Consider the following 14,470-nt stretch of genomic DNA (forward strand, 5'->3'; position numbering starts at 1 on the left):
GAAACACAGGAAACCGACAAAATAAGACCGCTGACAGGAACTAAAAACAGGAAATATTAAACACAGAGGAAACAAAGACAAATGCAGAGGAAAAAAACTAAAACACAAACAACTGTTAGGGGAAAAGCCTGACAGAAAACACACAAAATATGCTGCATTTCCCTCAACAAAACTAAAAGTGGACTATTTGATCCGAAGTAATTGGAACTTTAAACAGGTCAATAAATCATAACAATATTGATTTTGATCCCTTATAATTTTTTGAGCAATGACAATTTAAAAAAAAAAACAACACTAAAATTCTGAGGGATCCAAAAAGGCCCCACTAATAAATGTGTTAAAAATAGGTCTAAAATTATTTTTTCTTTTTTATTTTCAATACTTAAAAATCAACTTTAGGTATACCCTACGATTATAAGTTTTTATTATATTTTTGTTTTTTTATTCCCTCTTTTTGAATAGGAAAAAATATAAAATATGCAATATTTTCCCCCCAAAATGGTCAAAGTGTAGTATTTGATGTGAGGCACTTCGAGCCATCAATACGCCAATAATTCATAACAACATTGATAAGGATTCATTATTATTTTTTGGGCAATGACCATTTTAAAGAATAAAACAGCCTACAAGATCTGCAATTCCACCTTCATGTGGGTTTTTTGTAATAGTATCTTTATAATTAAAAATGAGCTGTAGGCCGAACTTTGGACACCTTTGAGTCATTTAAAACTGTTGAAGGTGCCTGAAATACAAATAAATGATTACTGGTTTAACTATGTTTAATATAAGAAAATAAGTACAAATACTTATTTTAAATGGTATTTACTGACACATAAAATATCATAAGATAATATAAATCATAAAAAAAGACACTTCAGTTCAGATTTTAAAAAGGTGCAATATGTAGATTTTGTAATACCCATGTTGACCAACAGGGGACAGTCATGTAAAGTGGTAAACTACCAAGAGAAAGCAAAGTTTGTTTACCTCATTTTGCAAGGCTAGAAAGGTCAGCAGGTCAACATTGCTCTCAGTGTGATGTAGTCAGTGCCAACTGCAGGCACAACAATAAACACATTGTTAAACAAATACTTCTTGGACATTGCACTATTATCCTTGCAAAGGTTAAGCACAGATGCTGCACTGAATCGTGCAGAAGCCTACCATAAAATAGGTATAAACGTTCCCCTGCGTAGATGAACAATCTCCCACAGCTGATGCATTGGAAAGAATTCTCGGGACAACACATGTCCTCTCCCTGTGTGCACGTACCGGTATCAACTATCAACATGTGGGATGGCGGGCCGGGCCGTGGCGCGGCTGCATTGCAGAGGGGTTAATTTGCAGGCAGCACATACAGATCCCTGATAAAACACGAGGATCAAGAGCTCAAATGAGAATAACGAGTGATGCCGCCGTCTCTCCCACTGTCTCCAGCGCCATGCCAATGTTTACCCAGCTATTAATATCACGCTGCCTGTCAAGGGGGAAAAAGACGAGCAGCCCTTTCATAATGGCCGCTTATGGATTATAAATATACACTGATTGTGTGTGCAAAAAAAAAAGAGATACAAAGAGCAGACTGTTTCGTGGGTGGAGGACACCTTCAAAGTGTGCGGCAATCCAAGCAATGTGTGGGCGCCATATTTTTTTCAGCGTTTCTGGCTGATTTATATCACATTCTGTATTACACCGCCTCTTATCTGCTGGGGTCAACAATCCATTCTATTTGTTCTAAATGCATCATGCCAAATTACTGCTTGTAGAGCATCTGTTTTATATAAATACCACGGAATAAATACAAATGTTACTATAGAGCAGGGGTCGGGAACCTTTTTGGCTGAGAGAGCCAAGAAGCCAAATATTTTAAAATGTATTTCCCTAAGACACACGTAATTTTTTTTTAACACTAAACACAACTGAACGCGTGCATTTTTAAGTAAGACCAACATTTGTAGAGTTTAATAGGTCTCTTATTCTTTTTAATAACATTTTTATTCTGAAGCTAACTGTGGAGGGGGAGTGGCCTGTGGGCCTGCAGCGAAGCAGGGTGTTGCCAGGACCGGCCTCGAAATCAGTGACAGGTGCGTAGATGGGCACCTGGGCCTTAATATCTAATCATCTGTCGCAATCTTATAAGCATCAGCCAGGAGGAGAGACGGGGTTGGGGCTGGAGCCAGAGCGCGAGCGAGAACGAAAGAGAAAAAGACAATCGCTGGAAAGCAATTGAGAGACTTATTGAAAAATAAAACAATATTGTAATCCTGAAACTGGCTCTCATGTTGGTGCTTGGTGGCCTTAAAAACCCCCTGGAGGGCAAAACCCACACTAGCCAATAATTAACGCAATTTCTTGAACATAAAAATGCATGAGAATGTTATTATTCATTACTTATCATGTAAAGCAATGTCAGCTCAGTTTTATCCGAGAGCCAGATGCAGTCATCAAAAGAACCACATCTGGCTCACGACTCATAGGTTCCCTACCCCTGCTATAAAGCCACGGCATATCAAAATATAACCAAGTTAGCAAGTCAGGAACAAAAGCATCTCATTCGGAGTTGTTTGTAACCTGTGGAAATAGAGACCTACAAATGTCATACTTATAAACCCTTCCCTTAGCCGTTAGTTTACTTTCATGCAACGTGACTGTACCGCTTATAACAGGGGTCGGCAACCTTTTCCACTCAAAGAGCCATTTTGAAAACGATGGGAGCCACAAGACTCTTTTTAAATTTAAAATGAAATAACACAGTGTACAAAGTTTTTTTTTTGCTTTGTGCTATGTATTAACCAGGGGTCTCAGACACGCGGCCCGCACCTTAATATGAACATTTAATATTAGAGCGGCCTGCGTGTTTTATTTGAATGCCGCTTGACAACATCACATTTCCCAACCACCTCAATTTTTCCGGGAGACTACCGAGTTTCAGAGCAACTATTCTCTCGACTGACTGCTGGTTTTCACCCAAACAACAATAATAAGGGCGTGCTATGATGACTATGCGTTTAGCGCCCTCTACCATCGTAAAAATCATCTTGCCAGCCCATTCACATGTTGTATGAGGCTTCTGCAGAGACACACAAGCGACTGCAAGGCATACTTGGTCAACAGCCCTACAGGTTACACTGAGGGTTGTGATATAAACAACTTTAGCACTCTTACTAATATGCGCCACACTGTGAAACCACACCAAACAAGAACGACAAACACATTTCGGGAGAACATCCGCACTGTAACACAACATAAACACAACAGAACAAATACCCAGAATCCCATGCATCCCTAACTTTTCCGGGCTACATTATACACCCCCGCTACAACCAAACCCCGCCCACCTCAACCGACGCACGGAGGGGTGCGGGGGTAGTGGGGGTGTATAATGTAGTCCGGAAGAGTTAGGGATGCATGGGATTCTGGGTACTTGTTTTGTTGTGTTTATGTTGTGTTACAGTGCAGATGTTCTCCCAAAATGTGTTTGTCATTCTTGTTTGGTGTGGTTTCACAGTGTGGCGGATATTAGTAAGAGTGCTAAAGTTGTTTATATCACAACCCTTAGTCTCCCGGAATGTTTGGGAGGGTTGGCAAGTGTGATGCTGTCAAACGGCATTATTTTAAAACTCGCGGGCACTAACATTAAATTTTCATATTAAGGTGCGGGCCGCGAGTCTGAGACCCCTGATTAATACATAGCACAAAGCAAAAAAAACAACAACTCTGTATGCAGTGTTATTTCATTTTAAATTTCAAAAGAGTTTTGTGGCTCCCATTGTTTTCTTTATTTTGTGAAACGGGTCAAAATGGCTCTTTGGGTGGTAAAGGTTGCCGACCCCTGCCCTACACACACGCACACGCGCGCACACACACACAGACACACACACACACACACACACACACACACACACACAAAATGTTTACATCCACTAAAAAAGTCATCAATGCATGGATTCAGTTGAAACAAGCTTTTAAAACACATAAATTAGGTTTTTGTCTTTATAAAGATGGGATTAAAATATCAATCAATCAATCAATCAATGTTTACTTATATAGCCCTAAATCACTAGTGTCTCAAAGGGCTGCACAAACCACTACATGTAGATGCTGAAGAGTGCAGGGCCAAGGACCGAACACTGGGGAACTCCACATGTTACCTTAACGTAGTCCGAGGTCACATTGTTATGGGAGACGCACTGCGTCGTAAAATATCTAGTTTAATCACCCTTAATCATTTGTTTTTGTTACAAAAACTGTTTTTTTTTATACAAAAAGTGCCAACAAATTCGCTATGAAGTGCCCATAATTAGAATTGTATTCACTTTACTATAATTATAAATCAGCCCAGTTTTCTTCAGAGTGTAAAGTGAGATTCACTGATTTACATAAGATTAACATCAGTAGATAATACAAGTCATAAAAATACATTGTTAGCATTGCGACCCCGAAAGGGACAAGAGGTAGAAAATGGATCGATGGATAATATACAGTAGTGTCTCTGTTGGGGGTTAAGCCTCCCCCTGTCTCTAAAACCTAGTGTCGCCCGTGTTTCTAACTTTAATCAATGGTCTTTGAACACACAACAGTTATGGAAAAGTTAAACTTGTATACAACTTTCTTCTATGCTGCCACAAATAGATTTATTATAATTTTACCTTTCCTCAATCTCCTCTCCTTGTTCTAAAATAATGGTGCTGTGCAGTGACATGCTGTCAGGGGAGGCAGGAAGCAAGTGAGGCAGTACCTCACCTTGCCACCAGGTGGCTTAATAAAATAAAATAAAATAAAATAAGTTTGAATATTTCTCTTTTGGTCTAGGCTTTCTTTGTGATTTTGGTGTGGTTCCTGTATATTTTGATCAATTTCATGATCAAAATAACAAGGCAGGCGAGAAGTGAGGCAGACACAGGTGGTGCCTCCACGGCCAAACACAAAGTGTATTGATCGTGCGCGCGAGGGTGAGTGTGCTTGTTGCCACGGGGAAAAGGGCAGGCAATGAGGCAGCAAGTACCTCTGCCTCAAAGGGGCGATATATAGTCAACTTGCAGTTCAATGCCTCTGCAGTACTACAACTCTCCCCACTGGGAGAAGTGGGGGCGCTCAAGCTGGCAGACACATGACTCTCCAGGAAGTCAGCCTTGTTTTCCTTTTCATTTTTCAAACTGTATTTATAACAAACATGGCATTTTTATTAGAGTAAGCCAGCGTTTGTGGGTGTTTTTTGTCAGATGCAAAAATATAATTGTATTGCTTGGAATGAAACTGAATTAAAATAATGTGTCTGCTAATATGAAGTATTATATACTGTATCCAAGATTAAATACTAGAGACGTCCGATTATACCAGACTGTCGATATTATCGGCCGATAAATGCTTTAAAATGTAATATCAGAAATTGTCGGTATTGGTTTTTAAATTATCGGTATCAGTTACAAAAAGTAAAATTCATTACTTTTTAAAACGCCGCTGTATGCACGGACTTAGGGAGAAATACAGACCGCCAATAAACCTTAAAGGCACTGCCTTTACCTACCGACCCAGTCACATAATATCTATGGATTTTCACACACACAAGTGAATGCAAGGCATACTTGGTCAACAGCCATAAAGGTCACACTGAGGGTGGCCGTATAAACAACTTTTAACACTGTTACAGATATGCGTCACACTGTGAACCCACACCAAACAAGAATGGCAAATAGATTTCCGGAGAACATCCGCACAGTAACACAACATAAACACAACAGAACAAATACCCAGAACCCCTTGCAGCACTATTTCTTCCGGGACGCTACTTTATACAACCCTGCCCATATCAACCTCCTCATGCTCTCCCAGGGAGAGCATGTCCCAAATTCCAAGTTGCTGTTTTGAGGCATATTAAAAAAAATAATACACTTTGTGACTTCAATAATAAATATGGCAGTGCCATGTTGGTATTTTTTTCCATAACTTGAGTTGAGTTATTTTGGAAAACCTTGTTACATTGTTTAATGCATCCAGCGGAGCATCACAACAAAACTAAGCATAACAATGTCTTCATTCCACGACTGTATATATCGGTATCGGTTGATATCGGTATCAGTAATTAAGAGTTGGAAAATACCAGAATATCGGACATCTCTATTAAATACTTCTCTAAACTAGACTTTAAGACAAAATAAATGTGATTATACAAAGTATTGTCAGGAGTATTTGATGTTGACAAACCCCAAGATGCAGAGACGGAGGCAGGCATAGAATATGAAAACATGATTTAATTAAAACTAAACAAGAACAATTATAAAGCACGCACATGGGCGAAATAACAAACTAAGGGAACTAGCACTGGAAGCTAGAAAACAAAAAAGGAACTTTGGCATGGAAGCGAGTGGATAGCAAACGGAATAACTGGAAATAACTAATGCTAACAGAAACAGCTTACCGCTACGACCACCAGGACAAAATATAGCATGACAGGTAGTAGCTGTAACAAAACGACACGACAGGTAGCACGACAAGAGTGATATGGTGCAACGACAATACAAATAACAATACAATGACCCAGCAACTGAGACAAGACAAAGCAGGTACAAATAGGAGCGGGCTGATTGGCAAATGGTGTGGCCAGGTGCCAATCAGCCGCAGCTGAGGAGGAACACAGCACTCAGGGAATAAGACAGGAAGTTGAAAAAATAAGAGCACTAGACATAAACTAAAGACAGGAGATACTAAACACAGAGGAAACAGACAAAGGCAGAGGAAAAAAACTAAAACATAGACAAACTGTCACGGGAAAGCCTGACAAGTACGTTTTCAAGGAGAATAACTATTGCTGTTTCAGATACAAATACAGAAAGGTAAGATACACTCACAATACTTGATGTATTTTGTGAAAAGCAAATGGGACCAATAAGTATTTAACAACTGTATCAAATACTTTTGGGACCCATTTATCATGGCATAATGTAATTATGATAACGTTTTTATGAAAGTGAATAACTCCCTTCTTGTTCCTGTTATTTTAATGTACAACCTAAATCAACAATGATTACAGCTGCACATATGAATTGAATAGTGTTCCCACTATCCGAGTGGGAGGAACCATTTCGTATTTTTGATAGGGGAGTATTGGTAGTCTTAGACATTCTTAATTTGATTTAATCAACCTTACAATTGAATTTTAAAAGATAAATGTATTATATTAACATTTCTGACGTCCTTTTTATAATTTACGAATTTGAAATAAATGTTCAAAGACCTGGGATTTTTGTACAACATCCCCACATAAACCTCGACTTCAACTACCCTGGCTGTTAGCTTACTTTCATACAGTTAGCTTAATTAAAAGGTAACCTTATCGCTTATAAGAATAATATATCAGTATGACACTAGGCACGAATATAAGAATGTAAACATATATATATGCAAATAGAAGCTAATACTACCCCAGATTCAAGTCAACGGAGGAGAGTTATACAGAGTCTACAGGTACTTAGCTTAGCACTTCTATTTTCCAGAAGGTTCCATAGTTAGCCGAGAGTGTCCACAAGAGGTGATGAATTAGCACTTTTTATGATTATTACACATTTTACAACTATAATGACACGATAATTTGATAACAAGTCATAATTCATAAACCCAACAAGTAGTGAGAGTAGGAGAGAAAATGTCAGCTAAACCACTTAACTTTCTCTTTCCAGAAGCTTCCATCAGCCAGCCTCCAAACATCTTTTCTCCAAAAGGATTTTCAAAGTCCTTCAGTCCAGAAGTGTCCCAGGTGTGTAAACAATATATCAAGTTTTTTTTTTTATTGATTTTGCTCTCTAGCTTTTTGTGGATGGAGTTTATAGTTCGAGTGAATTCTCTTCATCACTTTGAATTAGGCGTGCTTTGCTTTAATTCTATCTTGCGAGCTTCTCTCCTTCCAGTCTTAAAGGGGAACTTCATTTTGAAATTTTATTTCAGAATTTTGCCTATAATTCACATTGCCTATGCAAGACATGAACACATTTTTCCCTTTTTTATGTATTCTAAGTCGTTAAATGTGGCAAGTGTGATGTGGCTAACAATGCAGCTATTTGGAATACAATATTCCGCCCTTAAAAACCTCTAAAAGAACATCCAAAACCGACAAAAATACTCCATTTATATCTTGTGACCTGGGGCCGTATCTATCAAGCTTCTTTGAATTACTCCTAACAAATCTGCTAAGAGTTGACTTATGAGTAAAGAAATTCTTCGTTGAAAGCTGCACTTAAAAGTAAGTTATCAAGCGTCTTACTCACACTTTCAGCGAAGTGTAGGACTGAATCTTAAGTGTCACACTCAAGAGCTGAATTACGCCATTACTATGTGCCGTAAACTGAATTTTAGGTGACGTAATTTTTGTGTCCTTAGAAATGACCAATAACGGAAGGGAATCCCTTGTCTAAGAATAAATAAAGATCTTAGAAATATTTGAGTGGACAATGGGAGTGTATATTTTGACCATTAACTACAAAATAATACAAACCAAAATGAAAGATTCTGAGAATCCTCTCAAAGAGCTCCTAACTTATCCTAAAAATCTCCGAGCAAGGAGTTTTAGCACTCATTTGTGCCCATAACTTGTGCACTTTTTTTACATACTTATATGTGAGCGCACAACTTGTGGACTAATGTTGCACTCCTACATGAACACACAACTTTTGCACTTACTTGTAGCTCATGTGAGCACACGTGTGCACCTATTTTACACACTTATATATGAGCACACAACTTTTGCACGTATTTTACATACTTATATATGTGCACTTGACTTCTGCAATTTATTAATGCACTTATTGTACACAGTTATAATTGTGCACTTTAACCTGTGCACTTTATTGGTGCACCCATTTTACACATTTATACAAGTGCACATAACTTGTGCACTTTGTTGGTAGACTTATTTTACACATTTATGTATTTACACATAACTTGTGCACTTGATTAATGCACTTATTGTACACACTTATATATTTACACTTATTTTACACACTTCTATACAGTATGTGCACATAACATGTGCACTTTATTGGTGCATTTAACTCTTAAAATGTTAGTGCCTAGAAGAAGTCAGTATTCAACCTTAGATTGAAAAGCCTCACAATACAAAAAGAGTCCATTCAAATTTTCCAACTGAATTTTCTAGTTTTGGAATAGTTTAACTATTTTTGATGTTTTGTATTGTTGAATATTTTTATAAATATTGTTATAAATATAAATATACTTCCGCTCCTTGAACGTTCGCGCACGTCTCTCTTGCCTCAGTGCCATCCCCCACTGGCAACTCCTAACCACTTAGGACACCTCTGAAGGTCTCTTAAATACCGTGAAGAAAAGGAGTGATTCTTAGACTTAAAAAAGTTGATAAATAGCTTTTATTCTTAAGTTTGAGAGTAGGACTAAATTTCGCAAATTCTCAGGACTTAAGTATAAAATGGCACTCTAAGACGCTTGATAAATACGGCCCCTGAATGTTAATCAAGTATTAGGGATAATGTTATCATAAGCGCTAACGCAGACTATTTTTAGCGGCGCATTGATTCCAGAGAACAAACCAGCTTATGCTGCTATGTCAACATATTGAGCCGGCCAGCGGCTGCAACTGCATCGCCCTTGAACTGGTGAAAGTTAATTTGAGATTATAAATAATGCCTCTCACCTTGATATTGGAAGGTTGTGCACATAAATTGAGAAATTAGTCAACTTTAACATTCGACTTAGACCCAGATATGGCATGAACAACACAAAAAAAAACACAAATTTGCGGCACCTTCAGGTTTTTTTTTACTCCTTGTTAGGATGATGATTCATTCTTCATCTAAAAAGGAAGATATGACCGTCTCGTTAGTCACCATGCCAATGAGAGCAGACATTGTACAGTATGTGATTATTTTATTTTGTTCATACTTTATTTACATGAAAAAAAACACTTATTTGCGGCACCGTTAGGTTTTTTTAAACTCTTTTTTGGGATAATGATTAATTCTTCATCTAAAAAGGAAGATATGACCGTGTCATTAGTCGCCATCCCACTAAGAACAGACATTGTACAGTAAGTGATTATTTCATTTTGCTCATACTTTATTTACACGAAAAAAACACTCATTAATGGCACCTTCTGTTTTTTTTCTAACTCTTTGTTAGGTTGATGATTAAGTCTTCATCTAAAAGGGAAGATATGACCGTCCATTAGTTGCCATCCCAGTGAGAGCAGACATTGTACAGCAAGTGATTGTTTTATTTTGTTCATACTTTATTTATCTTGTTTAGCACTCAGTGATAGTGCTACATGATGCTGTAATGTTTCACCAAAGCTTAATCTGTTTACCACACAGCTTATAAAACTTGTGGTTCATCGTATGTATATTTAGGTTTAGAAATATAAGGTTCTGGATCACAATTTGTACCAAAGTAGTCTTTTTTTGTCTTGCATGAAGACTGCCATGATTAGTAGTGTTGTTGTTGAAGGAAATAGTGAACGTTGTGATGCGTCTGGGAAATCAATACGCTGTTGTATGCTTAAAATGACCAGAATGCGTAAATATTACATATTATGAATGTGCCTACATTACATATACATGTATACTTACAGTGTGTACATAAAACATTGATGGAGGTTTTTGGATGTTTTTTTACAGACCTTTATAGGTGGGATAGAGCGAATCCAATTTCCTCCATTGTTAAGCTGACTTTTGTTTGCGTTTATTTACTAGTTAAAATGCATTAAAAAAAAAGAAAAACATACATGTTCTCGCCTTACATAATAAGAATTGTGAATTATTTAAAAAAAAAATGGAGTTTTCTTTTAAAGGCCTACTGAAATTAGATTTTCTTATTCAAACGGGGATAGCAGGTTCATTCTATGTGTCATACTTGATCATTTCGTGATATTGCCATATTTTTGCTGAAAGGATTTAGTAGAGAACATCAAAGATAAAGTTTGCAACTTTTGGTTGCTAATAAAAAAGCCTTGCCTGTACCGGAAGTAGCAGACGATGTGCGCCTGACGTCACGGGTTGTAGGGCTCCTCACATCCTCACATTGTTCATAATCATAGCCACCAGCAGCGAGTGCAAATCGGACCGAGAAAGCAACGATTTCCCCATTAATTTGAGCGAAGATGAAATATTCGTGGATGAGGAAAGTTAGAGTGAAGCACAAAAAAAAAAAAAAAAAAAAAAAAAAGGCGACGACTCCAGGCGACGGCAGTGTGAGCGATTCAGATATTAGACATATTTACTAGGATAATTCTGGAAAATCCCTTATCTGCTTATTGTGTTAATAGTGTTTTAGTGAGATTATAAAGTCATACCTGAAAGTCAGAGGGCTGCGGTGAACTGCAGTGTTTCTGAGAGAAGCCAATGGAGGAGTCAAGATCACAGCTGCCTTTTTGACAGCTACAGGAGGAGGTCGCATAATCCACTCAAGTCTCCGGTAAGAGCCGACTTAATATGACAATTTTCCCATCCAAAAACTTGCTGGTTGACGTAGAGAAACATGTTTGCTTGACCGCTCTGTGTTAAAGCTCCACAACAAACAAAGAAACACAGGCTGTGTTTCGGTTGCTAAAGGCAGCAGCAATCCACCGCTTTCCACCAACAGCATTCTTCTTTATAGTCTCCATTATTAATTGAACAAATTCCAAAAGATTCAGCAACACAGATGTCCAAATTACTGTGTAATTATGCGATAAAAAGAGACGACTTTTAGCAGTAAGTGGTGCTGAGCTAATATATCCACTACAACCCGAGACGCCACAAACACGCGTTAACATACGCGTCATCATTCCGCGACGTTTTCAACAGGAAACTCAGCTGGAAATTTAAAATTGTAATTTAATAAACTAAACCGGCCGTATTGGCATGTGTTGCAATGTTAATATTTCATCATTGATATTTAAACTATCAGACTGCGTGGTCGGTAGTAGTGGGTTTCAGTAGGCCTTGAAGTTGGCATGGTTTATGCTCTTTATCGGTTTTAATTTTTATTATTATTTTTCCTGGCCTCTATTTCCTTTATTTACCTTCTTTGGAATATCCCACCTTTATTTTTTCTTTGTCTTTTTTTTTTGATGAATGAAAATGAAATAAAGTACACAGCACAAGAATATTTAATAGCAGCTCAGATTTTAATTATTAAAAATAAAATACAACTCTAGGAAAAACAAAAAACAACTCCAGTTACACTTAACAAATCTTTCCATCGGAAACAAGAGCAGGCATTCAGTAAAGTGTCAATTAATTGTACTAAATATTCAGTGATCTCTTGAGTGTTTGAGTGTACAGACACACACACACACTTGCATAACTACTGAATGTACACTTGCACGGAAGCCTGGCTCTTTCCGGTAGCCTTTTATCTTCCCATCCATAATACACAGTCACAATACCCCCCTCACTTATACATCGCACCGACCACATAATGTAGTCCACAGGCACACTTTCATCGACTTCCATGCAGTGTGGATCAGCAGCGCAATGACAACCACTGACAACACACATACACACAACCATTCGGCGGACCACCACATGTTGACACCGTAAGATAGTGCTATAAATCTACACAAGAGAAGGATTAGGATGTCACAAGTGCATGCACATTCTCTTTGCTCCTTGTCATCCCTTTCCCGCATCAGACCATCGTCTTTTTTTTTTTTTTTGGAGCAGGTTTCACCCTCTCTGGGCCTCCTGCGACATAGAGCGCCCCAGAGCGTTGGGCACCTTGACAAACTCCATGCGACTGGGCTTGACGGGCGGTAAGTCTCGGGTGATCTCGTCCACGCTCCTCTTGCTGAGACACGCGCCGTCCGTGGTGGCGAAAGGCCGTAGGTCCTCAAGGTCATGAGGGTGGCCTCGGCCGAGTCGGACTCCCAGCTCAGCCGGGGTGAAGATGGGCAAGGGGAGGGTCTTTCTCTTTGGAAGCAGCTGGTGCTCCCTCACCCCTCGCTCCACGGTGCCCACCCGCAGGACACCAGAGGGGCAAGACTGGATGAGAGGAGAGGCTTTCCACTGGCGGTATAGTGTCTCCTTACGGGAAGAATCCCTCATGTTCATTGTGTTCCTGAAATCCCAAACAACTCTTAGTATACAGTGGGGCAAAAAAGTATTTAGTCAGCCACCGATTGTACAAGTTCTCCCACTTAAAATGATGACAGAGGTCTATAATTTTCATCATAGGTACACTTCAACTGTGAGAGAATGTGAAAAAAAAATCCAGGAATTCACATTGTAGGAATTTTAAATAATTTGTTTCTAAATTATTGTGGAAAATAAGTATTTGGTCAACCATTCAAAGCTCTCACTGATTGAAGGAGGATTTGGCTCAAAATCTCACGATACATGGCCCCATTCATTCTTTCCTTAACACGGATCAATCGTCCTGTCCCCTTAGCAGAAAAACAGCCCTTATACCAAAAAGTTCTATTTTGGTTTCATCTGACCACATGACATTCTCCCAATCCTCTGCTGTAACATCCATGTATCCAGGTTGGTATAAACTCAACTCGTCGTGTTTGGAGGAAGAAGAATACTGAGTTGCATCCCAAGAACACCATACCTACTGTGGAGCATGGGGTTGGAAACATCATGCTTTGGGGCTGTTTTTCTGCTAAGGGTACAGGACGATTTATCCGTGTTAAAGAAAGAATGAATGGGGCCATGTATGGTGAGATTTTGAGCCAAATCCTCCTTCCATCAGTGAGAGCTTTGAATGGTTGACCAAATACTTATTTTCCACAATAATTTAAAAATAAATTCTTTAAAATTCCTACAATGTGAATTCCTGGATTTTTTTTCACATTCTGTCTCTCACAGTTGAAGTGTACCTATGATGAAAATTACAGACCTCTGTCATCATTTTAAGTGGGAGAACTTGCACAATCGGTGGTTGACTAAATACTTTTTTGCCCCGCTGTAGAAATCATCCATGAAAAGAGTTCAGATGGCTCACCTTTCTTCAGGTTGAGTCTTGAGGCTGATGCTCCTCCAGTCGGCACAGTAGCTTTCCCTCTGGGCCTTGTTTTCCTCCCGGACACCGCAGGACAATTCGGCTCCCGCAACCACGCCGTTACACTTTTCGATCATGGTACACACCGGCATTTTCGTCGTCTCCTCTGATAGACGTTCAGGCTCACTTAAGGTTTGTAAGGATGGCGATGCTCCAGCTGGCTTCTCTGACTCTCTCTCGTGGTGTCCTTGTGGGTGTCAGGGTTTGAATCACGCCGCCGCTGCCTTTATGGACACTCTGTTGCTATTTCGGATGCGTGTTGTCACTCCACAATCGGCGTGCACAGACATCTGACTCTGAGTGCTTTGAGAACTGGAAGCTCCTCTGCAGAAAGTAATTGGCCCTGGAAATCCCCCAAAGTGTCTTTGGAACAACACTTTCCACCTCAGCTGTGCATCACAAACACGGTATGTAGGGTGATGGAAACATATGTCTATATACACACAAGGACTTCAGACTGGAA

General features: G+C 39.0%; 1 protein-coding gene across 1 annotated transcript; it reads right to left on the bottom strand.

The window, feature by feature from the left end:
• Positions 1-12,111: 12,111 nt before the first annotated feature.
• On the bottom strand, positions 12,112-14,220 carry tcap (titin-cap (telethonin)). The gene is made up of 2 exons (XM_061905408.1): positions 13,951-14,220; positions 12,112-13,062 (listed from the first exon to the last, which is right to left on the bottom strand). The coding sequence occupies exons 1-2, from the start codon at positions 14,097-14,099 to the stop codon at positions 12,672-12,674; spliced, it is 540 nt and encodes a 179-aa protein (XP_061761392.1). The 5' UTR covers positions 14,100-14,220; the 3' UTR covers positions 12,112-12,671.
• Between the last annotated feature and the right edge of the window lie 250 nt (positions 14,221-14,470).

This window comes from Nerophis ophidion, linkage group LG07 (assembly GCF_033978795.1).
Source record: "Nerophis ophidion isolate RoL-2023_Sa linkage group LG07, RoL_Noph_v1.0, whole genome shotgun sequence".
In the NCBI taxonomy this organism is placed as follows: Eukaryota; Metazoa; Chordata; class Actinopteri; order Syngnathiformes; family Syngnathidae; genus Nerophis; species Nerophis ophidion.

What these genes read in the sequence shown, in the direction of transcription:
- tcap (XM_061905408.1), bottom strand. Translation starts at nt 14,099, where the DNA reads ATGCCGGTGTGTACCATGATCGAAAAGTGTAACGGCGTGGTTGCGGGA. An exon ending in AAGACTCAACCTGAAGAAAG is followed by an intron (nt 13,063 to 13,950) that starts GTGAGCCATCTG and finishes TTGGGATTTCAG; the next exon opens with GAACACAATGAACATGAGGG.